Raw genomic sequence first — 26552 nt, 5'->3', positions numbered from 1 at the left:
GCATCATCTTGAAAATACCCACCGTCGTACAAGTATCATCAATATTATATGTATATACAATACGCAGCCCTAATGCATCGTATCCAAACATTGATCAAAGGAAGAATTTGTATACATGCCTGAACAATACCTTCTATCCAAACATTGATTTATGGCACGTTGATTTGGATGTATTTTGAAATTGATTAAATGTATACATGAATAGTAGTTGGATACAATACAATACACCCTTATACACGAATCCAAACAAGCCATAAGAATATTGATAAATAAATCTACATGACTCAATTCGAAAGTTTTATTGAAGAAAATAAAAAGAATCTAGTTTTTCGACCGAACAAAGAACAAATCGCTTTACTATTTAAAGCAGGCGCCAATGTATTGTTATAAGCAGTTTGATTCTTTGATTCTGAACTTGATATTTCATAGCTATGAGGCAGACCACTATGCCTATATTCACAGCTATGATAATGGTGGCTTAATTATCTTCTTTTTTTTTTTTTGGGAAACTAATATTCATATATATATATATTCTGAACAAAAACTTACATTTTGGGTGTTCCCAAGGAAAAAAGGACATGTACAAGACCTATCGTAATAAAATTCGGGCCAATCGGATTCCAAAACCAAAAATAAATCAGGCATACAGCTAAAAGGAAACCGGAAAAAACAACTACCTCTCCCTTATGGTTCCTAGACCCACCCTGTCTAAGAAAATAAGCTCACGCACTTGCTGGGAAAGCTTGGCCCATGAACTGCAAAACTGAGATTGGGACAAACTCCCCTCGTGGGCTAACGCATTGGCCGGCCGGTGGCTTAATTATCTTGTTATTATATATGGGTGACATACTGTTTGAAGCTATCAATATAAATATTATTGCAACATTAGAAGTTTGTTTGACTAGAAAATTTGATATAATTTTTTTTTTAATAATTCATTGAAGAATATAAATTGGATAAGATAATTGTTTTCTATTTTGTTAATTTACTACGGGTCTACTAAGAGCTGGTTTGTTTTTTTTTTCAATTACACGGTACATACATGAAAATGTGATATTATTATTATTATTATTTTGAAAATGGCCATGCGCCAAATCCGTTCTCCCGTTTTTTGGGGCAGCTGTGTCCGAGTGGATAGTACTGATATGTGGTCGTAATGATTTTGGCCACGGCTTGTTCGCGTGTCACATCAGCACTTCATCTTCCCACGCACATTCCGTGCTGGGATGTTGCTTCGGTGGATCTCTGACTATTGAGCCCAACATAATGTATTTTTATTATATCCACGCCTTCCATACGTTTCGTGAGCTCATTTTATACATGATTACAGAAAAAAACAGCATCCATATCTCAGGTGGACCACACCGCATGAAGAAGTTGTGATTAACCATTAAACACTTAAACACTTCTTGCGGGCCACAAAAGTTTTGGATGAAGCTGATATTTGTGTGGTCCCTTCGTCCAGGAATTTTTGACCTTACCAACAGGTTTGATGGAACATAAAATTTTCGGTGGCCCCCAAGAAGTTTTTAATGGTGACCGTTCAACCACCACTGTTTCCTGTGGTGTGGTCCACATGAGATTGGATCTGCAGAATTTTTGACATAGTGCCTAAAATGAGCTAGAGAGGAACGGATGGACGGAGTGGATATAATAAAAATAAATCATAGTGGGCCCCACAGTCAGTGCTCACCGAAGCATCGTCACCCCGTGCCGTATCGGTATGTTACCGTTTTCTAGTTACTTATGTAACTACCACTCTGTTGAGTCTTCTTCTCCAAAGTCTCTCAAATTGTCTCCCCAACATTTCACTGATCTTTCGTGAAGAAAAAGCCAAACTTCCAAAACCCTAACCCTAGTTTCAGTACCCTAGATCGGCAATGAATTCGAATTCCGCAAGATTGCTGCTCAGGAACCTCGTCCTCCACCGCCAAAACTGCATCAGCATCTGGGCCCACCAACCCAATGGCTACTCTCCCGTCTCCTCGATAAAGTCCTCTGAAATCCTAGGATCCAGAGAACCGAGGGATCTTTACTTCGCGATTTCCCCATGGAAGCGGATGCTGAGCTCAGCTTCTGCACCGCAGGCGGAATCGACGGCTGCAAAGGAGAAACGGGAGGAAGTGAGGGAGATCTCGGTTTCGGATGGCGGGAAGGGAGATATTGGGAAGCGGCCGCGGGAGGGAGTCACAGTTTCAAGCTATTGGGGCGTGGGCCCGCCGAAGGTGACAAGGGAGGACGGATCAGCTTGGCCCTGGAATTGCTTCATGGTAACTGAGGAATAGAGGAGAATTATTTATGTTTCTGATTAATTAATTAATGAGAAATATTCGTGTAGAATGCTTTATTTCCCACCAAGATGTAGCTGGTGTTGAACATCCGAGCCATGAAAAGGTGGGCCACACCATAAAGATCTCGGTCGAAACTTGGCCAATCCACTAATTAGTTCGGCCCCAACTGTTGATTCTGGCCCCGCTTTATGGGCGGACAATAGTGGTTCTCGCTCATGCTGATCTTTATGATGCAGCGCCCCTTTTCCATGACCTGGATGTTCTTGACATGTGACATGAGTGGCAGGAAAGAAAGTGGTACTTCTGAAAGTTTAATCGACATATATATCACGTTGTATGGATATGTTAATTAATCAATTGGATGCATGGATAAACAGTTCATGACCTTGACTGTTCATCAGGTGGAACCCATCATGGATGGACCACCATCTGCAAATTGGATGGAATGGGCAATCCTAACCATCTGATGTTGACCTTTTCTTGCCCGGTGCTGATCGTTATCGATATTCTTTTCTACCATTCACTTGTACCTAACTTGCCAGATGGGTGCTCATCTGGTCGGTGAGATTTCCTGCTGTTGAAATTCCTTCGTGTGGTCCACTCCTTGCGAACCATCTAGATCATCTATTCTTGTGGCTTGCATCCAAGCGTACTCCAATTAATTGTTAAATTGTTTATTAATCTTAGAAATAAGGGCAAACCAAACCTGAGTGCAGGTTCCTTAGTTAGCACACTGCACCAGGTTGGACTCATGGGAACGTGGCACGGTTATCCATACCAACCCATTCATCTGGTGAGGATCTCCAGGGATTTGACCAAGGTAGAAAATGCACTTATCAAACAACCTTAACTGTTTGATGGTGAAATGGTTGGTAGAAATGATATCGGCATCAATCAACTTCTAACTAGAAAAGGTCCATCAATCAGACTGTTAGCAGTCTGATTGTATGATCTGTGGATGGTAGTCCATCCGCATAGAACCCTCCTAGTGAGCATCCTGGTGATGAACCCTCCTAGCTAGTGCGGTGCACTAGATAAGGAACTTGGTGTTCTGTGTGCACGTCCCCGGGTAATAAATTATCATTAGTTATCACTAAGGGCTCATGTTGATCTGCGCATTGGTCAATCTATGATTGGCAAATATATGCATTTTAAACTTTTTTGCACCAATCCAGTTTAAAATTCATGTCTTGACCTGTAGGGACAGGGTTTGTGCCCCTAAACTTGGCCCAAGGACTGAGCATGGGCTTGAAATCTAGGCCTGGTCTCAGGCCAGGGCTACTGATGAATGGCCTGGCCTCGCCCAATCATCAAGTAGGCCACCGATTAAAAAATAAGAAAAAGAAGAATGGGCTGTTTAAAGACACTTGTGAGCTGTTCCTGTTTACCACACGTGTGGTTTAAAGGCACTCGTTGGGTTTGGGCCATGTTTCAGCAATTCAAACTCCCATTATTGTAACTGAAGGAGACCCAACAAAAATAAATAAATAAAAATAAATAAATGAATCTTAGATCGAACTATTTCAAACCTTTGATCATTCCTTATAGGGCCAGTGCTAGGGCCTTTCAGCTGGATTAGGGCTAGGGCTAGGGCCAGGACCCGTCGGATGGATCAGGGCTAGGGCAAACCCTGGCCTGGTCCATTCCCACCCCTAATCTGAATGGATCTTGAGGGATTATATTACGAGATGGTCTTTTACTCAGTTGATTTTAACCAGCTATTTGAAGACCATTGATCAAACTATTAGGATGTTTTAGTAGCGTGACTTTGGGTTTGTAGCCAAGCTATTGTGGAGCCCATTGGATGAATGGTCTATTACAGGTCATGCTGTGCATAAAGTAGTCTCATGATATCATTTCCTTAAATATTATTATCATTAGAGGAGTAATCACCGTCAACCACTGCTGGTTAACCTAACCTACACCCCATTTTTACAAGCACTTCGCCATTAATAGTATCTAACATTTTTTAGGGTAAAAGTGGAAGCAGAAATGGGTTGTATGACATGCAACCAGTGGTAGTGTGATCAGTTCTCTCAGCTACTAATTTGTTCATCTCGTGTTCTTCCTTATTTATCTTTGGTGATTCATTGTGAGAAAATTTTCTGACATTCAGTTGTTTTTAAATGCTCAAAACTTGTCTTAAGATTTTTTTAAACGAATGATGAACATGATATTCTATCATTTTTCCTTTTAATATCCCAGTTATCATTCTTTTCTTAAATTCGATATGCTAATTTTCTTGGACAGTTATCATTTTTTTTTTTTTTTTGATGAGTTCTGACAAATCAGTATTTCTGCTTTTTATCTATATTATTGCTGCTGCTGCTGCTGTTGTTCACTTTGTTTAGAAGATAATTGTTTTTTTTTTCTCTTACTCTTTCCTTTTTGTAATTCCTCTTAAAAGAATTTCCTTATCATCAAGCATGTCCCCTTGGTGGTCAATACTTGACATGAGTATTTCCTTTATTTTTGTACAGTTGGTTTAAAATTGGAGTCAAAACACAAATATTGTTAAACTTTGTATTGACAGTTATCTTTGGAACTTGAAGAAGATTAACTCACACATGCATGCATACATATAAATGGCCGAAATTGGCATTTGGGTTTGAAGATTGGCTGGAAAATTAACTGATCTTGGGTTTTCCGTTTGGGAATTTTTGTTTCCTTTTTTGTTGTTTTGTAGCCATGGGATGCTTATAAAGCTGATTTGGCAATTGATCTGACGAAGCACCATGTCCCAAAGACATTTCTAGACAAGTTCGCTTATAGGACGGTAAAGCTTCTTAGAATTCCAACAGACATGTTTTTTCAGGTGAGTTTTTTCTCTCTCCTTTTTACAGTTATGATTATTGTTGTTTGATGAGATTGTTCAAATTGATCCCGAATAAGTCAGTAATGATCCGTATAATTATGCATAGGGCAAGTTATTACACCAGTCTGATCCTTGTATAAGATTGTATCATGGATAAGAAAACATTTCAGGAGATGTGCATGGCGTCAATCAGGATTCTGCCTCGTTACTGGCTCTTCATTGATAAATTTGACAATTTTGGATTGAGGATATGTTCTGTTGGTTCTTTGCTTCCCTGTACCTAAATCATTGTGCTTTCCTCTGGCAATGTTGCGTTTTGTGACTTTTGTCCATAAGAATGTTCCTATTCATTGTTTATCACCAAGGTATTATGGCTCGGTATTAGCCAGCCGGCCAATATGATACAGTAACAGTTTTTTTTTTCCTGAAAAAAATCTCAAAACTGATTGGTAAAATTAGTGGGACCTCATAGTGATGCCCGGTGAAGAGAAAAAGGAAAGGTTATCTTGATATTGGGACCCCTTAGCCATGCATGTATGTTTAGGCCACCGTGGATGAATGATAGCCCATTTAATGACCTTTTTCATAAATAGCCAGCATAAGTAAATGGAAAAGGAAAAAAAAACATTGATATAAGTAAGTAGCAAGGATTTGCGAGTGGGAAGCGAGACCCTCTTCAATATGGATCCACATCAACGTCGCACCTGTACATGTGTAAATTGATATAAACAAGTAGCAGTGATTTGCGAGTTAAATGAAAAGCCATTCAATGTAAATTAATAAGTACCTATTGTTGATTGACAGGTTATTTGCATGTTTGCCTATTATGTCTAAGACCCTTACAACAACTACATTTGATGGTTTGCGACAACGTCGGGTGGGTCTCGTCCTGACTTCTGATCCTCAACTTTCATAACCAAATATCAATTACACATTTAAAGCAAGAAGCATCAGACCGTATATCAATTAGAAGAAGCAGATTAAGGTATCACAGTCTCTAAAATCCCCAATTTCAAAACTCCCAAATTTGTAATGGGATTAGGGTACCAAAATTTCCAATTTCAAAACCCCTAAATTCGTAATGGGATTAGGTTACCAAAATCCTCAACTTCATAATGGTAGATAATCTACCGCTGCTTACTCAAATCCAAGAATTACAGCTTATTGTAAATAAAATAAAAGCCATAAAAATTAATCTTCTTGAATCCTTTCAAGTCGGAGCTATAATCACAAAATTGCCTCCGATCTGGAAAGACTGCAAGAAGAAACTACTGCATAAATCCTAAGAGTTCACCCTTGAACAAATCCAGAAGTATCTTCGTATTGAAGAAGAATCTCGTAACCGAGACAAAAAGGATGATGCTAATGGTGCATCCTCATCCAAAGTGAACGCAGTAGAAAGGACATCCTAAAATAATACCTATGAGAAAACTGATTCCCTTAAACCTAACAAAGATTAAGAAAAATTTAAGAAAACCCAGAAGAAGAAAAACGGCAAACTTCAGGGAGCATGCTATGTCTGCGGCAAGACCGGGCATTTCGCCCGAGTTTGTAGGAACCGAAAAAAGCCTAAGAAAGAGGCTAATGCAGTAGACGATGAAATCGTAGCCATAGTCACAGAAGTGAACGTAGTTCAAGAGAAAATTCCTGGTTGGTGATATGATACAGATGCCATAGTCCATGTATGCAATCGATCTGCCTTCAAAACCTATGAAGACAAGACCAATGGTCAAGAGGTACAAATGGAAAATGAAGGATAATTAAAAGTTGTAAGCAAAGGAACCATGGAATTATTCTTTACCTCTGGAAAGAAGGTAATCCTGACGAACGTACTGCATGTGCCAGACATAAGAAGGAATCTTGTCTCAGGGGATCTCTTAAGCAAGCCTGGGATTAGGGTTGTGTTTAAATCAAGTAAGTTGATCTTGTCTAAGAATGAGAACTTTGTGGGTAGGGGATACGCTTGTAATGGGATGATTAAACTCTCTTTAAATGAAAAGAATTCTTCTGCTTACATGATTGAGTCTGTAACACTATGGCATGGTAGACTAGCCCATATTGGCTACAGTACCATAAAACTCATGGCTAAGAACGGCCTAATATCATACAATGATAATGACAAAGATAAATGTGAAGTATGCATACGGTCTAAAATAATCAAGAAACCATTCCCTAGCGTTGAGAGATCATCTCAAATATTAGACCTAGTGCATACTGACATATGTGAACTAAATGACGTTCTTACCCGTGGAGGTAAAAGGTACTTTATAACGTTTATAGATGATTGTTAGAGATATGTATATATATATATATATATATATATATATATATATATATATATATATATATATATATATCTGTTAAAATCGAAAGATGAAGCATTTAATGCATTCAAGATCTATAAAGTTGAAGTAGAAAATCAATTAGATAAAAATATTAAAATCCTTCATAGTGACCGAGGAGGAGAATATTTCTCTAATGAATTTTCTAACTATTGTGAAGAATACGGCATCATACATCAGTGCACAGCACCTTATACATTACAACAAAATGGTGTAGCAAAAAGAAAAAAATAGGACGTTAGTAGAAATGGTCAACTCAATGCTAATACAACCACAGTTGCCATTAAACCTATGGGGAGAAGTACTGTTAGTTGCATATCATGTTTTAAACAGAATTCCATCTAAAAAAATAAAGACTTCTCCATACGAAATATGGAAAGGAAGAAAACCAAACATAGGGTATCTTAGAGTGTGGGGGTGTCTTGCATATTGCAGAACTCTGGAACCTAAAAGAACTAGGTTATGACCAAGAGCTATCAAGTGTGTCCTTGTAGAATATGCACAACATAGTAAGGCCTATAGACTTCTAGACTTAGATACTGATGTAATCATAGAATCTAGAGATGTAGAGTTCTTTGAGAATTCTGTATTCACGGAGAAAAAGAATGCTGAGATTCAATCTCTTAATGAAACTATAAAAGAAGCACAAATAAAAGAGAAAACTCTTAGTGAATCTCATAGGAGTCAAAGAGCAAGAGTAGAAAAGATTCTTGATCTTGATCAAATAGACTCTCAACACTCTCTTTTCATCTAGTTGAGGGTGATAGAGAGAAGGTGATTAGAAAAATACATATGGTTTTGACTATAGAAGATGAACCTAAAACCTTTAGTGAAGCTATGTCTTCAAGAGACTCCACCTTTTGAAAAGAAGCTATTAATGATGAAATGGATTCTATAATGTCTAACCAAACATGGGAATTAGTATATCTACCTCCAGGTTCTAAACTAATAGGTTGTAAGTGGGTATTTAAGAAAAAATATCACATAGATGGTATAATTCAAACCTTTAAGGCAAGATTAGTTGCTAAGGGTTTCCGACAGAAAGAAGGAATTGATTATTTTGACACTTATTCTCCAGTAGCTCGAATAACATCAATTAGGATCTTATTCGCTCTTGCATTCATACATCATCTTCATATCCATCAAATGGACGTGAAGACAGCATTCTTGAATGGTGATCTCGATGAGGAGGTTTACATGGAGCAACCAGAAGGGTTTGTTCTACCAGAAAATGAAAGAAAAGTATGTAGACATGTTAAGTCTTTGTATGGATTAAACCAAGCACCAAAACAGTGGCATGATAAATTTGATTCTAAAGTTCTGTCTTATGGTTTTGAACACAATATTGCTGATAAATACATATATTCAAAAGTATGTAATGATTATGTTATAATCATATGCTTGTGTGTAAATGATATGTTAATAATCAGTAATAAAATGAAAGGTGTAACTGAAATTAAAAAGTTTCTCTCTTCAGTTTTCAAAATAAAGGATCTTGGACAAGTGGATACCATATTAGGTATCAAAGTTAAAAGACATAGTGAGGGTTTTGCATTATGTCAGTCTCATTATATTACGAAAATAATAAACAAGTTTAATCACTTGAAAATTAAAGAGGCAAAGACTTCGTTTAATCCAAGTATCAAGTTAAAATAAAACAGTGGAAGAGCAGCTGCACAACTAGAGTATGCTAGTGCTATAGGTAGTCTTATGTATGCAATGCAATGCACAAGACCGGATATAGCATACGCTGTGAGTAAACTAAGTAAGTTTACGAGTAATCCAAGTGTTGAACACTGGAAAGCAATTAGTAGAGTTCTAGGTTATCTTAAAGAAACCAAAGAACTAGGGCTATTTTACTCAGAATTTTCAGCAATGTTGGAAGGATATACCGATGCAAGTTGGATATCGAGTGCAGGGGACAACAAGTCCACTACAGGGTGGATATTTACCGTAGGAGGTGCAGCTGTATCTTGGTGATCCAAGAAACAAACTTGCATAACACACTCAACTATGGAATCTGAGTTCATAGCTTTAGCTGCTACAGGCAAAGAGGCTGAGTGGTTAAAGGATCTTCTTTTAGAAATCACATTCTATACGAAGCTTATACCGGCTGTTTCACTTCATTGTGATAGTGAAGCCACTCTAGCAAGAGCCTATAGCGGTACCTATAATGGGAAGTCTAGACACATAAGTTTGCGACATGACTATGTAAGACAAATGATTCAAGATGGAAACATTGCGTCTCATATGTAAAGTCAAGTAATAACTTGACTGATCCTTTTACTAAACCTCTAACGAGAGAGGTAGTAAGGACAACATCTAGATGAATGGGGTTGAAACTCTTTACTTAAAGTTTCACGAGTGAAAGAAACCCAACCCTAAATTAGAAAATCTCTAAATATTGGGTTTAATGGGTAACAACAATTCACTGATAAGTAAAAAATTTCAGCACTAAATAAATAAAAAACCTCATCCAAGATAATAGTGCTGGCCATTACAAACGAGGGATGAGTATTAAAACTCTTAATGAAGTCCAATCAAACTGGATAAGTGTTTTTAACAGAAACACTGGAAGGATTTCACTAATGTGAACGTAGAAGTGGTGCCACTTCTCATGAGACTTAGAGTTATCTCGGGATCGTTCATGAAACAGGATAAGCACATGGCCATTAAAAGTGCTAAGCGAGATTATAAAAGAACACCTAACGCATGAGCTATTATGTGTGTGGTATTTTTGGTTATATCATAAAGGAATAACCGGTTCAATGCTGTGGCAACTAGAAATTTTGAAATAACTTTAAAATGCTTACACTAAAGAAATATTCAAATCGCAAGATATCTTTCTTTATGCATATAACTATTATTATTCTGACAGAGTTTTCATTGTTTTAAAAACCAGTGGGGGATTGTTGAAAATCAGTGGTTTTTAAAATAATAAAAATTCAAATTCAAATTTTTTTCAAAATTTCAGGATTTTCCCGCCAAAATACTTTTTGAATTTTTTGAATTAAAAAGTGCGGTGTGTGCGCTTTGTCCCACATCGAAAATGCAAAGAATAGTTTTGTGGTTTATATGAGATGTTGAGAAGGGTATTCTTACTTGGAGCTTTTTGGAGGAGATGAAACACGGTTCGCACTGGAACACACGCACGCACGCATGCTCGTGCTCGGGCTCGGGCACGGGCGCGGGCATGGGCGAGGGCGAGGGCGGGGGCAGTGAGGCAGTGTGGCTGTAGTGGCGCTAGATCTTTGCACTACGCATGTGCGTATCGTGTCACAGAGTGGTTGCTCCCTTGCGACCTTACGCGAACCGGTGCGACCTCGGTGCGATGGGTCTGGTCAGAGCCTTAGGGCGGTATGGATCTGAAAAGTTGAAAATGAGTTTGGGTTTTATAGGTGACTGAGAACGGTCGAATCTTAAAGGAGCAAGAAGATCAAGCGGTGGGTGCTTTGATAGGGTAGTTTTTAATGTTTTTAAGATGGGCCAAGTGAGGCCAACCGATCAATGGTTTGGATCTCACTTTGGACCCTAAGACATGGCCGATGGCCCACTTGGATCATCATGATCATTCCATGATGGGGCCATTCTCTATGGACCCCATCATGATGTTTAGTTTCCTTGCATACTTAGGGTCATTTAGACTGTCTATTTTAGTGGAGAAGGGATCTCCACCGTTGGATTTTAATTTAATGGGCCCACATGTAATGGGACCCACTTGATGTATGATTTAGTGCAAGGGAGGGCCCATAGTGCCGGGGTCCCTCCATCACGCGGGTCTCACTCTCTATCTCTCTCCCTTTTATTTTATTTTTTTGTGATGATAATGAGGTTGTGTGGCCCACTTGAATGGACCCCACCATGAAGTAAGTATTTTATCCAAACCATTTATAAGTGGGGCCCACCTTATATGTGTAGTACCCACACCATCCATCATTTGGTGGCCCACCTAAGCAGGGCCCACCTCAATGCATGTGGATTGCCAAACCGTCTAGCGTCCTTGGACGCTGGACAAGAAGGGAAAACAAAAATTTTTGCTTGTTAACAAGCACTTGGGGTGGCCCACTTATTTTGGCCCCACCTTGATGAATGTCTTCAATCCACGCCGTCCATTCCGTTCCCAACCTCCTTTTAGGCGTTGAACCGAAAAATGGTGTCAACCTAAGGTCCTGGCGGGCCATACCATATTAAATGGTGGTTTTCACCATTGAAACCTACCATGATTGTTTATACGCTGAAATATGCCTAATATTGGGCTTATTTTACTTGTCTTGAGCTACGGAGAGTCATTGGACGGAGTGGATTTGCAAGATGTGGACCCTACCTGTAAAATCCACAGAAAAATAAAAAAATAAAAAAAAAAAACATAACATCAGCAGCAGCGCTGCTGCTGCTGTGTCAGAAAGGCAGCAGGCGCTGCCTGCGCACCAGCGCTCGGGCGGACGGGCGGACAGACAGCACCCATGGCTCTAGCCGTGGGCCCCATCTTGATGTTTATTTGTCATCCAACCCGTTCACGAGGTAGGCCACTCCTAGCAGTGGGCCCCCTCCAAATTTCAGGTCCATCCAAGACTCAGGTGGCCCACATCATAGGAAACAGTGTGAATTGAACTCTACCCTTGAAACCCTTTTTGGGTCCACAGAAGTTTTGGATCAGGGTGAATTTGTTTTCACCCTTCATCTAGGCCTACGTGGCCTTATCAACAGGTTGGATGGAGCGTAAACATTATGGTGGGCCCCACATGGAGCCCATAGTGATGTATGTGTTTTATTGCCACCGTTCAGGCAGACGGTGGAGCCCGCTGTGATGTTTGTGTTATATCCCCACCATCCAGGGACGGTGGGCGTGTTGGGTTCGTGTGTGTGCGTGTGTGGGTGTGTACGTGTGTGTGTATATATATACATATATATAATATTATATAATATTGTATGTATTGTATATATATACATATTATATATTATATTATATATAATTTACTGGTGGTGGGAGGCCCATCTCAGCTTACTTGTGGCCCATGGTTGAGGCCCACTTTGATATATATGTAAGGCCCATCTCAGTTTACTTGTGGCCCATGGTTGAGGCCCACTTTGATTTATATGTAAGGCCCATGGGTCGAGGCCCATTTGATGTATTAGGGGCCCATGGGTTAAGGCCCATTAAGATGTATTGGGACCTATAGGTTGAGGCCCATTTGATGTACATATGGGGCCCAATTGGCGAGGCCTATTTGATACACATAAGGCCCAAAAGATTAGGCCCATTTGATGCATTCCAAGGCCCACGGGTTATGGCCCATTGCAATGCACATAAGGCCCATTGGTGCGGCCCATTAATGTGGCTCACTTGATGAATATGAGGCCCATATGATACGGCCCATTGGATGTATTGAAGGCCCAATGGGGCATACCTAAGGTCCATTGCAATGTGCAATCCCAACATGATTTATGTAATGATGTTTACGACGGGCTATACCTTGGGAGCAATGGCGGTTTGACGTCCCCATTGCAAGTATAGTGTTGGTTAAATGTCCGCATTATGACTTTCCCTAGGGCCCATACGTGTAATGTGTAGGCCGTCTAGGCCCATCTTCGTTATGAACATCATCCATCCCATATAACATGTTTAGTTCCATGACTCATGATCATATGCATCATACGTATGCTTGATATGAGAAATGACTGATCATAGTATATGCCTTCGGCCAGATTGTTTAGGGGCTCCCGTACAGGGGGTGTTGTCCTACATGAGCGCACAATACGCGCAGGATTGCTGTATGACCGGATAGTGTGATTCATGCACTTGCATTGTGTGATATGGTTACTGTCTGCCCTAGCGACATTAGGGTCATAGCCTCCACAGACGTATCGTGGTTGGCAGGATTGGATACCGGAAATACTGTTCTACATAGGGTGCTATAGATATCCTTGGGTGAAAGTCCCTAAACCCTTATGGTACTAAGAGGTTGCTCCAATGTCTAGACCGAGTGGGTGCATGAGCGCTGAGTGCCGATTACCAGACGGTTGCACTTTCCACTGTGTCGTAGTCGGTTGGAAGGGAGTGCGGCCTTACTCACCCGAGAGTAGGGGGCAAAGCTAGGCTGAATCTGACCAACTCAAGGAATGGGTCCGCTATTGACGAGCCGAGCCCGATATTGGCAGGCGGATAGTGAGGTCTTTTCCACTCACCTTATTGCACGCGATGGGGCGGCAATCTGGCTTGGAGTGTACTAGACCCCGGTGATATTCCGGATTTTGAGTTGTATCGATATGTGGACTTAGATGAGGATTTGTATGCTTGAGTTGCATTTCGCATTGCATGGCCTTGGTATGGCCGACATCATTCTTTGCACCGCATGGCCTTGGTACGGCTAATGGTATTCTTGGCATTCATCAGCATATTCTACATTACTCTGATATTGCATAGTTGTAATACTATATTGCACACACACTTTCATCACCCTCTAAGCTTTCCATAAGCGTATGCACGACCGTTGCATGCAGGTGACATTAGATCGCAGCAGCGCTGAGGCAAAAGTGCATAGCAGATCATCTTAGAGCTTTTTATCCATTATCATTATATTTTCCTTTACACTCATTGTACCTATAAGTTTTTTATCATAGTGGAAATGTGATAAAGTTGTTAGTTGTTGTTTGTAGGTTATGCCTTTGGTTATACTTATTACGAATTAAACTGATATTGAAAATCCTACTCGTAGCATCTCAGGATCAGAACCTGGCGAATGGGCGCTGGGAGTCGAGAATGGGGTTCTATGGAGGCTGTGGGCGCCGGATTCGGCAATTGGGAATTTTGTGAGCCCGGTTTCCGAGTTTGGAGCGTGACATTAATAATCAGTAATAAAATGGAAGGTGTAACTGAAACCAAAAAGTTTCTCTCTTCAGTTTTCAAAATGAAGGATCTTTGACAAGTAGATACCATATTAGGTATCAAAGTTAAAAGACATAGTGGGAGTTTTGCATTATGTCAGTCTCATTATATTGAGAAAATAATAAACAAGTTTAATCACTTAAAAATTAAAGAGGCAAAGACCCTGTTTGATCCAAATATCAAGTTAAAAGAAAACAGTGGAAGAGCAGTTGCACAACTAGAGTATGCTAGTGCTATAGGTAGTCTTATGTATGCAATGCAATGCACAAGACCGGATATATATAGCATACGCTGTGAGTAAACTAAGTTGGTTTGTGAGTAATCCAAGTGTTGAACACTGGAAAGTAATTAGTAGAGTTCTAAGTTATCTTAAAGAAACCAAAGAACTAGGGCTATTTTACTCAGAATTTTCAGCAGTGTTGGAAAGATATACCGATGCAAGTTAGATATCAAGTGCAGGAGACAACAAGTCCACTACAGGGTGGATATTCACCCTAGGAGGTGCAGCTGTATCTTGGGAATCCAAGAAACAAACTTGCATAACACACTCAACTATGGAATCTGAGTTCATAGCTTTAGCCGTAACACGCAAAGAGGCTAAGTGGTTAAGGGATCTTCTTTTAGAAATCTCATTCTATACGAAGCCTATACCGGCTGTTTCACTTCATTGTGATAGTGAAGCCACTCTAGCAAGAGCCTATAGCGGTACCTATAATGGGAAGTCTAGACACATAAGTTTGTGACATGACTATGTAAGACAACTGATTCAAGATGGAATCATTGCGATCTCATATGTAAAGTCAAGTAATAACTTGGCTGATCCTTTTACTAAACCTCTAACGAAAGAGGCAGTAAGGACAACATCTACATGGATGGGGTTGAAACTCTTTACTTAAAGTTTCACCAGTGAAAGAAACTCAATCCTAAATTAGAAAATCTCTAAATATTGGGTTTAATGGGTAACAACAATTCACTAATAAGTGAAAAGTTTCAGTACTAAATAAATAAAAAACCTCATCCAAGATGATAGTGCTGGCCATTACAAACGAGGGATGAGTATTAAAATTCTTAATGAAGTCTAATCAAACCGGATAAGTGTTTTTAACAGAAACACTGGAAGGATTTCATCTATGTGAATGTAGAAGTGGTGCCGCTTCTCATGAGACTTAGAATTATCTCGGGATCGTTCATGAAACAGGATAAGCACATGGCCATTAAAAGTGCTATGCGAGATTATAAAAGAACACTTAACGCATGAGCTATTATGTGTGTGGTATTTTTGGTTATATCATAAAGGAATAACTGGTTCAATGCTGTGGCAACTAGAAATTTCGAAATAACTTTAAAATGCTTACATTAAAGAAAGATTCAAATCGCAAGATATCTTTCTTTATGCATAATAACTGTTATTATTCTAGTAGAGTTTTCATTGTTTTAAAAACCAGTGAGGGATTGTTGAAAATCAGTGGTTTTTAAAATAATAAAAATGAAAATTCAAATTTTTTCAAAATTTTGAGATTTTCCCGCCAAAATACTTTTTGAATTTTTTAAATTAAAAAGTGCTGTGTGTGCGCTTTGTCCCACATCGGAAATGCAGAGAATAGTTTTATGGTTTATATGAGATGTTGAGGGGTATTCTTACTTGGAGCTTTTTGGAGAAGATGAAACACGGTTCACACTGGAACACAAGCACACACGCACGCTCGCGCTCGGGCTCGGGCACGGGCACGGGCGTGGGCAAGGGCGTGGGCAGTGAGGCAGTGTGGCTATAGTGGCGTTAGATCTTTGCACTTCGCACGTGCGTATCGTGTCGCAGAGTGGTTGCTCCTTCGCGACCTTACGCGAACCAGTGCGACCTCGGTGCGATGGGTCTGGTCAGAGCCTTAGGGCGGTATGGATCTGAAAAGTTAAAAATGAGCCTGGGTTTTATAGGTGACTGAGAACGGTCGGATCTTAAATCCGAAACGTACAGTCATTTCTATAAACGGATAAGTACCTTAAAAGCCGCAATGGTCTAAAAATGGACGGGCTAAGATGATCCAACGGTCAGATCTACAAATCTAATGACCAGAAACGTCTGGGATTAATGGACAACGGCCAGAAACATTTTTCAAACGTTCTGGACCATTGAATAGCAAACACCACACAGCAACGGGTCTAAACCTGAGGCCTATATAAACTGGACCATTCCAGTCCGATTTCATCATCTCAACACACCATCTCTCCCATCAAATCAGATACAGTCCATAGCTCCATTTTAGAATACTATTATCATCTCCATCGTCTAAGTCTGCCAGAAGAAATCTATTGTGTTAAAACTGTTCCATAGTGGACCTATCGTGATTGCTGCACGCTGAATCCAGATAAGGCTTGTCTTATCTTGGGAGCAATTCGCCTGTAACCCATCAGCAGTTGCTAAGGGGGCGAATCACGCTTTAAGGACAGCGTATTTTTATGTGATTCAGCCTAGTGATAATTTATTTTTCTATTTTTTATATTTTCGGTGTATCCAATAGAAATTTATCCAACAGATGATAGGATGATAAAAATTCATTTTCCCCCATATTTATGTGGGGGACAATTTGGTCTTAAAAAAATACAGTCCTCATATCGTATGTGTATAACACGGTCATAGATGGCAGCCGGTAATACAATAACAACCACGAAAAGGCATGCAACCTCCTCAAAATACATTGAAAGCAGGCATATTTTTTTAAATAGATTAAAAGATAGGGGGTTTTAATAAATAACTCATATATATATATATATATATATTGACATGATTAAGGATATGTGTGAGGGAGCAGTAACACATGTGAGGACCACTAGTGTAGAGATAAAGTGAGTTCCCAATTTCTAAAGGCTTGCACCAGGGGTTAACATTGAGCTCGTACCCTTTCCGCATTGGTTATGGACAAGTTAAGGCTACATTTACATGAAGATATCCCATGGTGAATGTTGTTTGCAGTCTTGCAGATGATAGTTTTGATTGACTAGACGAAGGAGGGCATAAACACAAAGCTAAATATGTGGAGGAATGCTTTAGAATCTAAAGGATTTAAAATTAGTCAGACAAAAACAGAGTATATAACGTGCAGTTTTAGTAACAATAGGTGTGGAAACAAGGAATTAGTTAAGATTGCTAATCAAGAAGTTTCCCAAAATAGCCACTTTCGATACCTTGTGTATTGTTGCTGAGAGTGGAGAGATTGAGAAGGATGTCACCCATAGAATTCAAACTGAGTGGAAGAAATGGAGATGCACCTTTAGAGTTTTATGTGATTGTCGTGTTCCACTCAAACTAAAAGGTTGATTTTATAGGTTAGTTATAAGATCAGCCATGCTTTATGGGACAGAATGTTGAGCAGTTAAGGAACAAACATGTTCATTGGATAAGTATAACTGAAATAATGAGGATGTTGAGATGGATGAGTAGCAAGACAAGGAATGATATAATTAGAAATGAATTCATAGGAGGGAACTTATGAGTAGCACCAATAGGTACTAAGATGAGGGAAAGTAGACTTGGATGGTTTGGTCTGGTGCAATGGAGACCAAGAACTACACTTGTTAGGAGTGAGTTGGTACAAGTTAAAGGCTCCAAAAGGCTATGTGGGAAAGACCCAAAAGGACATGGATGGAGGTAGCAAGAAAATACTAAATGACCTATAGTCTAATTAAAGGTATGGCCCCTGATAGAGTGGATATGGTGGAACGAGATTCATGTAGCCAACCCCAAATAATTGGAATAAGGGTTGATGATGATGACATCATCATTGAAGCCTTATCCCAACGAATTGGAGTCAGCTACACGGATGCTGTTTTGCCACTAGGATGTACATGGGAGTGAGAACTTTAATACCAATATTTGAGATCTTTTACTTGCTGACATTGGGTTTTACACATTGCCCATGGCAAGCAAGGTTCATTCAGAAGCACACTGCACACTTGCCATAAGGGGTGTGGAGCATTGTGTTTTTTATGCATTTTGATGAAAACAAGGATATGCAAGAGAAGAACTATGAGATGTGTACCTGTGCAATACTCCCTGTGAACCTCACAGAATTGTGAGATGAACACTCAGCATTAAAAAGAAGAAAATATGAGATGCCTGCCTGTGCAAAACTGTGTCATGAGATGGGCCCTTAGGATGAAGAAGATGAAAAACTATGACTATGAGATGTGCAGAACTGTGACTATGAGATGGGCCGTTAAGAATAAGAAGATGCCTACCTCTGCAATGTTGTGATTATGAGATGGGCTGTTAAGGAGAAGAAGATGCCTACCTGTACAATTCTCCCTGTGAACCTCACAGAACTATGAGATGAACATGGTGAGCCATTACGAAGTAACTGTTAGATATGCCTACCTATGCAAAACTGTGACCATGAGATGGGCCATTAAGAAGAAGAAGATGCCTACCTGTGCAATACTGTGACTATGAGATGGACCGTTAAGAAGAAGAGGATGCCTGCCTGTGCAATACTCCCTGTGAACTTCACAAAACTATGAGATGAACATGGTGGGCCATTGTGAAGAAACTATGAGATGCCTTGCAATACTCCCTGTGGACCTGACAAAAAATGGTGGGCCATTAAGAAGAAGAGGAGAAGAAACTGTGACTATGAGATGCTTACCTGTGCAATACTCCCCATTAACCTCAAAGCAAATGGTTGGCCATTAAGAAGAGGACTCTTGAATAACATTCAGTTGTGACTCATGATTTCTAAGGAGTGAAATCCCATGGATTTGAAACCCCCGGTTACTTTATGATGCCAAACATATCAAGAGATTTGAAATCCCCTCAAATCCCCCCCAAATCCATGGTGCCAAACGACCCCTAAATAATTCCAAGCAATCCAAATACGAGCTCCCAAACGAAAAGTTTGGATTCCAGTGCATTCCAATTACAAGCTGCCAAACACCATTGAGGATTTGGAATCACCTTGATTCCAGTGTAAGTGCAATTTGGATTTCAATGCATTCCAAATACAAGCTCTCAACGAGCCCTAAGAAACACATTTCTCAGGTTTAAGATGGTCAAGACCATAGACAATGCTGTGTCGAGCTCTTGACTATGTGAAATGGGCCAGTCTTTTATAGGTAGGTTTTGAAATTTTGCCTAAGGTTTTTTTTTTTTTAATGCCTGGGATTCATCTTATCTTGAACATTCATATTGCTTTATATCTTGTGGCAGGTTTGAGGCATTACATGTACGTATGTTTATGAATGGGTGCATGTAGTTGTGTTTTGTCTCTTTTTTTTTTCACTTGTCAAGGAAGGTAACATTGATCATTTTACTTCTTCAGAACATCAAGCACTACCACCAGGTGTTACATTTGCAGTGTCAAATTTGTAATTCAGATTTTCTTGGTAAAACATGTTTTTCAATTTTCCTGTCTCCATTATAGGTATGTACAGTTCTCATAGAATCACTGGAAATATTTTGATCTATTATGTTATACTCATTTTCTCTTCTCAACCTACTTGGAGGATGATCATCCTGTTGCATTATATGGGTATTGTTTGTAAACGATATCTACTGATCCAGCAAAGACCGTTCAATGGGAGGCAAAGGATGCTCGTATTATGAGCTAGATATTAAGCTCCATGGATCCTGCCATTATTCTCAATCTATGACCATATAAAACAGCCAAAGCTATGTGGGACTATTTGAATGTGTATAATCAACATAGTTCGGCTCGAAGATTTCAATTGGAGTATGAAATCGCCAACTATACTCAAGGAAATATGTCGATTCAGGAGTATTATTCAGGTTTTGTCAATTTATGGACTGAATATACAGACATCGTGTATGCATCAGTCTCCAATGATGCTCTAGAAGCTATTCAGACAGTTCATCAAACTACTCAGCGAGACTAATTTTTGATGAAACTACGACATGAGTTTGAAAATGTCCGCTCCAACATCATGATCAGGACTCCCTTGCCATCCTTGGATATTTGTCTGCATGAACTCCTTAGGAAGGAGCAGCGTTGCTTGACTCAAGCAACTTTGGAACAGCAGGAAGGTTCCCCCAATGTTCTCAATGTTGCATATGCCGCATAAGGAAAACAACGGGTTCGGAATATGATCAATGTCCAATGTTACAGTTGTAAGGAGTTTGGCCATGTTGTTAATCAGTGTCAGAAGAAATTCTGCAATTATTGTAAAGGAAAGGGCCACATCATTTCTGAATGTCGGAAACGTCCTCAGAATCGCAATCCTCGAGCTTTTCATACCTCTGTGAATGATATAGTCCCCGACTCTATGGCTTCAGCCTCCATGCCTTCACAGTCAGCAACACCTTCTCTCACACCTGAAACAGTCCAGCAAATGATCTTATTTACATTCTCTGCACTTGGTCTCACTGGTAAACATCAATCTCTCTCTGACTTGTGGTTTCTTGACTCTGGTGCTTCGAATCACATGACCTTTTCCTCTGACAATTTTGTCAATGTAAAAAAGTACGATGGAAATTTGCAAGTCCATACCGCCAATGGGGACCGTCTTCCCATCACCGCCGTCGGTGATATCTCTTCTTCTCCATCCTTGCAAAATGTTTTTTATTCGCCTGGATTATCTGCTAATCTTATTTCTGTTGGGCAATTAGTTGATACTGATTGTCATGTCTCTTTCTATCGTTCTGGTTGCATTGTGCAGGATCAGGTGTCAGGGAAGACAATCGCAAAGGGGCCTAAATGTGGACGACTTTTCCCTCTTCGCTTCCATACACAACTTAGGGATTCTAGTGTGCTCTCTTGATCTATTTTGTACCTCTGTCAAGAGTCAATGTCAGTTGTGGCATAATCGGTTAGGCCATCCAAATTCTAGGACCCTTCTCTCTGTATTAAATTCTGGTTTGATGGATAATAAAATCCCATTTTCTCTTAAAGATGTTGATTTTGAGTGCTCTAGTTGCAAATTGGGAAAGAGCAAAAGTCTTTCATTTCCAACTCATGATGCTCCTACTCATTGCTTTAATTTGCTTCATAGTGATGTATGGGGGATTACACCAGTGATCTCTCATGCTAATTTCAAGTATTTCGTTACCTTCATTGACGACTACAGTCGCTTTACATGGATATATTTTCTAAGGAGGAAATCTGAAGTTTTTCATGCCTTTCAAAAATACTTAACTTTAATTGAGAACCAATTTTCTACCAGCATCAAAATCTTACGTTCTGATTCAGGGGGGGAATATATGTCCAACAAATTCCAGGATTTTCTCCAACATAAGGGGATTATTTCTCAACGGACTTGTCCGTACACTTCCCAACAAAATGGAGTTGCCAAGAGGAAAAATCATCACTTCCTTGATGTGGTTTGTTCCTTGCTTCTTGAGTCATCCGTTCCACCTAAATTCTGGGTTAAGGCTCTTTCTACCACTGTGCACTTGATTAATCACCTTCCTTCCTCTAATCTTCATCATTACTCGCCGTATTTTCTTCTTCATCAAAGGCCACCTGAGTATACGCATATCCGTCCTTTTGGTTGTGTTTTCTTTGTTCATCTCCCTCCCATTGAATGCACCAAACTCTTTGCTCAATCCGTACAGCGTGTCTTTCTTGGCTATGCTCCAAATTAAAAGGGTTACTTTGTTACGATCTTTTTGCTCATAGGATTCAGACTTCTCGAAATGTTGTTTTTCTTGAAAAAAATATTCTTTTTGCCTCTCGTATGGAGTTCTCCAACCCTACACCTATATGCTCTTTACCTGACTTTGAGGATGTATCTACTCCTTCTCCCACTATCACATGGTTTAGACCTGGTTTTGTGTATGAAAGGCGACAAAGGCATGACGATTCTACTCTTGGACCCCCTCACGAGTCACCTTCGACATCTGCATCCGACATAGTGGCTACCCCTCTTCGACGGTCTACTTGCCTCTCTCATCCTCCTGATCAATATGGTTACTCCCCTAATTGGTACATCTTTCCTCATACATCTTTAGTTACTACATTGCCCTCGATTTCTATACCTAATTCCTACTCCCAGGCTATGAAACATGAGTGCTGGAAAGAAGCCATGCAGGAGGAACTAGATACTTTACAGAACAATGATACTTGGGTCATTGTATCATGCCCACCCTCTGTCAAGCCCACTGGTTGTAAATGGGTTTACTCTGTCAAGCTCAAATCTGATGGATCCTTGAATAGATATAAGGCTTGCCTTGTGGCTCTTGGCAATCATCAGGAATATGGCATTAACTATGAGGAAACCTTTGCCCCGGTAGCCAAAATGACCACTGTTCATATAATTCTAGCTATTGCTACTTCTCAGGATTCGACTCTCCATCAGATGGATGTCAAAAATGCTTTTCTTCATGGGGATCTTAAAGAAAAAATCTATATGCACTCTCCCTCGGGTATTTCTGGTTCTAGTGGTACCACTGTTTGTCTCTTGAAACGTTCATTGTATGGGCTGAAACAAGCCCCTCGCGCTTGGTTTGAAAAGTTCTGGCAAACACTTTTTCAACTCTCCTTTGTGTAAAGATAGTATGATCATTCTCTATTCCTGTGCAAGACATCTTTGGGTATCATTTTTTTACTTGTCTACGTGGACGATAATATTATCACCGGCAGTGATAGCATATTGATTTAACAACTTCAAGCTTCCCTTCATTCCTCCTTTCACATGAAAGATCTTGACACCCTCACCTATTTCTTAGGGCTTTAAGTTCATAAAGGTGTCAAAGGTCTCTTCCTAAATCAGCAGAAGTACATCAGAGATATTACTATCTTGGCTGGCTTACAAGACTCTGTTCCGGTTGATACTCCTATGGAAGTTAATGTGAAATTTCGCCAAGATGATGGTGATCTTCTTCCCGACCCTACATTATATCGGCGACTAGTTGGGAGCCTCGTCTACTTGACGATTACTTGGCTGGATATCTCACACGCTGTTAATCTTGTGAGTTAATTCATGACTTCACCACATCATTTACATATGATTGCGGTTCGACGCATCACTCTACTTCTTGGTTCTCCTACTCATGGGCTATTCTTTCCTTCGGGCTCTCCTCTTCAACTTGTCGCTTATAGTGATGCTGATTGGGCCGGCTGCCCCGATACGCATCGCTCCACCACAAGATGGTGTATATATCTAGGTGATGCACTAATTTCCTGGAAGTGTAAGAAGCAAGATCGAGTTTCAAATCATCCACTGAGGCTGAATATCGTGCTATGTCCTCAGCTTGTTCCGAAATTACTTGGCTGCGTGGCTTGCTCTCTGAACTAGGATTTGCACAAACCATCCCTACTCCCCTGCATGCTGATAATACGAGTGCTATTCAGATTGTGGCAAATCCAGTTTTCCATGAGCGTACCAAGCATATAGAGGTTGACTGTCACTCAATCCACGAAGCTTTTGAAAACAGCATCATTACCCTTCCTCACATTTCTACAAATCTTCGAATTGCGGATGTTCTCACCAAACCTCTCCCTCGCACTCGACATCAGTTCTTCGTAAACAAATTGATGCTCCTTGATTCTCCGGCATCAATTTGAGGGGGGGTGTCAATGATATCAGCAATGAATATCATAGATACCGGTAGACCTTCATCAGATTTCTGAATATCACATTTGTACATAGCATATTTAGACATCCTTGTAATATTTTGACTCATAACTTAGGGATATAGATTGCTGTAACTGACCCCTAACTTAGGGATCTATATTGCTATAAATAAGGTATGTAAGTGACCCCTAAATTGGGAAACTAGATTGCTGTAACTGACCCCTAACTTAGGAATCTAGATTGCTGTAAATAAGGTATGTAACTGACCCCTAAATTGGGGAACTAGATTGCTGTAGAGAAGGTAGAAGATCTATATTATGGAGGGGAGAGCTCTCAGATGAGGGCAAGAAAATTCACCACAAACATTCTTCTTGTGTTTATAGTATTTTGTCTTATGTGTTGTGGTTTTGACACTGTTGCTATGATGCTGATTCTTGATGATTGAATTATTGTGGTGCAGAGGAGATATGGATGTCATGCTATGATGCTCGAAACAGTAGCTGCTGTTCCAGGAATGGTGGGAGGAATGTTACTGCACCTCAAGTCTCTCCGCAAGTTCCAACAAAGTGGTGGTTGGATCAAGGCCTTGCTAGAAGAAGCAGAGAACGAGAGGATGCACCTGATGACTATGGTGGAGATAGTGCAGCCAAAATGGTATGAGAGGTTGCTGGTTCTCACTGTCCAGGGAGTCTTCTTCAATGCCTTCTTCGTTCTCTATCTGCTATCTCCTAAGCTGGCTCATAGGGTTGTTGGTTATCTTGAGGAGGAAGCCGTGCATTCATACACTGAGTTCTTGAAGGAAATTGACAGCGGAGCGATAGAAAATATTCCAGCTCCTGCTATTGCTATAGACTATTGGAGGCTACCGAAGGATGCTACCCTGAAGGATGTTGTGATTGTGATAAGAGCTGATGAAGCACACCATCGAGATGTCAACCACTTCGCTTCTGTGAGTATCAGCCGTTTCCTGTTCGCATACTTTCCTTTTTTTTCTTTTTCTTTATTTATTTTTTTCTTTTTTTGTTCAAGGGATGCCACTTGTGCATAGCATATTTTTAGGGACGTATTCTATGTTCTTCAAACAACCAAAACACTGAAATTTTTTCTCACATTGGCAGCACTCTCTCCTTTGAAAAAAAATAAAAAATAAAAAATTATTCGATAGCAGAAGGACAGCAGACCTCTCATCATAGTTGTGAATGCTGATTCTGTTGCGGTTGCTGCTCCAGCTACTGATTTGGCAGGGTGATTTTTTAGGGATTGTATTTTATCCATGTGCACAAAATCTTGCAAGTGCCTTGGACGAGCAATGACTCTCGAGAAAAATGATTCTCAAGAATAACTTCCAACGTTTTATGAAATTGTTGGAGTGCCCTATATATTGACCATATTGGAATTTATGAAAGCTAAATGGAAAAAAGTGAAAAGGATGTTTTCAAAAGACTGTATGTGGGGTTGAGCCCATAGCTTAGTGGTAGACAATGTGTATTTCAACATTGAGGTCTTGTGTTCGATCCTGGTTACCTACCAAAAAAGAAAGCAAGAAAAAAAGAAAAAAGTATTGGTGACGATGACAACGACGACGATGACGACATAGTGGTGAGGTCGCGTGGCTCTTGGGTCCACTGTATTTATTTTTCGGGGCTAAGATCGGTCCAGCTCAGCCAAGGGGCATATAGATGACCTGGAGCTTGGATAGGCGGGGAAGGCTGCCCTGGCCAAGAATCAAGAATTTTTAGATTATGATCTGAGAATATCAACTTTCGATAGTTTATTCCTGTAATCTGGACTGATGCAACTAGTTTAAAGCAAAATAGTGAACATGTCAAATCAGCTAGTATTTGGTTTTGTTCATCTTGTTACACCATGCGTGGCTTTTTGTCGTATCTTGGAACTTATATCTTTTAATCTTTTGAGTAAAATGTAGGTAGATGTTCATTGCTGACATTACCGGTATATTAGTTCTGTGCATATTCTTGGGTTTATGTTCTCGCATTTCACTGATGCCATGTCTTTTGTGATGATCAGGACATTCATTTCCAGGGGAAGGAATTGAGGGAAGCTCCAGCTCCTGTTGGGTACCATTGATTTGTTTCTTTTTAAGTGTAGATGTATGGTACTGTTGCTCTCCTGAACATGAAAAAGAATAAGTGTTATGTTTGCATTAATGGGTCTCAGATATATTAGATTCGAACGAGAGGAATATCTCACCCTGTCAGAGAACCAACAAATGGATGGATAGTAATGTCCGGTTACACGGTAAGAGAATGTGAAATTATTCCTTTTAGTAGTAGAGACTCTACATACCAGTTTCTACTGTGTTCAAAGACATTGTTCTTGTATAATGTCATCCCCTTGGGTTAGTAACTTGGTCTGCCTCTCCCAAAAGAAGAATATAAAAGAAAGTATGGATATGCTTGATGAATTGCTTGACCGACACGATAGTTTATTTGTTATCTTAAATTAACATAAAAAAGGATGACTTTAGCTTAATTCAAGAGCATGTTTGCCTTGTGGTAAATGTAATACATCTCAATTTTGATTAGAGCTGGGCATTGAGGCAAGTTGGACCGAGTTAGGACTGACCCAACTTGACTCGGTTTTGAAATAGACTTGACCCGAACTCGACCCAACTTGGTATCAAGTCTGGGTCTGGCGTGGACTAACCTGAACCGAGTCTGACCCAGACATGGGAGTCG

General features: G+C 40.0%; 1 protein-coding gene across 1 annotated transcript; it reads left to right on the top strand.

Annotated features, from left to right (window-relative positions):
• The first annotated feature begins 1743 nt into the window (after positions 1 to 1743).
• Positions 1744 to 26216, top strand: LOC131233542 (ubiquinol oxidase, mitochondrial-like). The gene is made up of 4 exons (XM_058230301.1): positions 1744 to 2270; positions 4978 to 5106; positions 24314 to 24802; positions 25882 to 26216. Exons 1-4 carry the CDS (start codon positions 1881 to 1883, stop codon positions 25939 to 25941), a joined length of 1068 nt encoding a protein of 355 aa, XP_058086284.1. The 5' UTR covers positions 1744 to 1880; the 3' UTR covers positions 25942 to 26216.
• The last annotated feature ends 336 nt before the right edge of the window (positions 26217 to 26552 follow it).

The sequence above is a fragment of the Magnolia sinica genome, chromosome 2 (assembly GCF_029962835.1).
Source record: "Magnolia sinica isolate HGM2019 chromosome 2, MsV1, whole genome shotgun sequence".
Lineage (NCBI taxonomy): Eukaryota > Viridiplantae > Streptophyta > Magnoliopsida > Magnoliales > Magnoliaceae > Magnolia > Magnolia sinica.
This window is presented reverse-complemented; position numbering and strand designations above follow the sequence as displayed.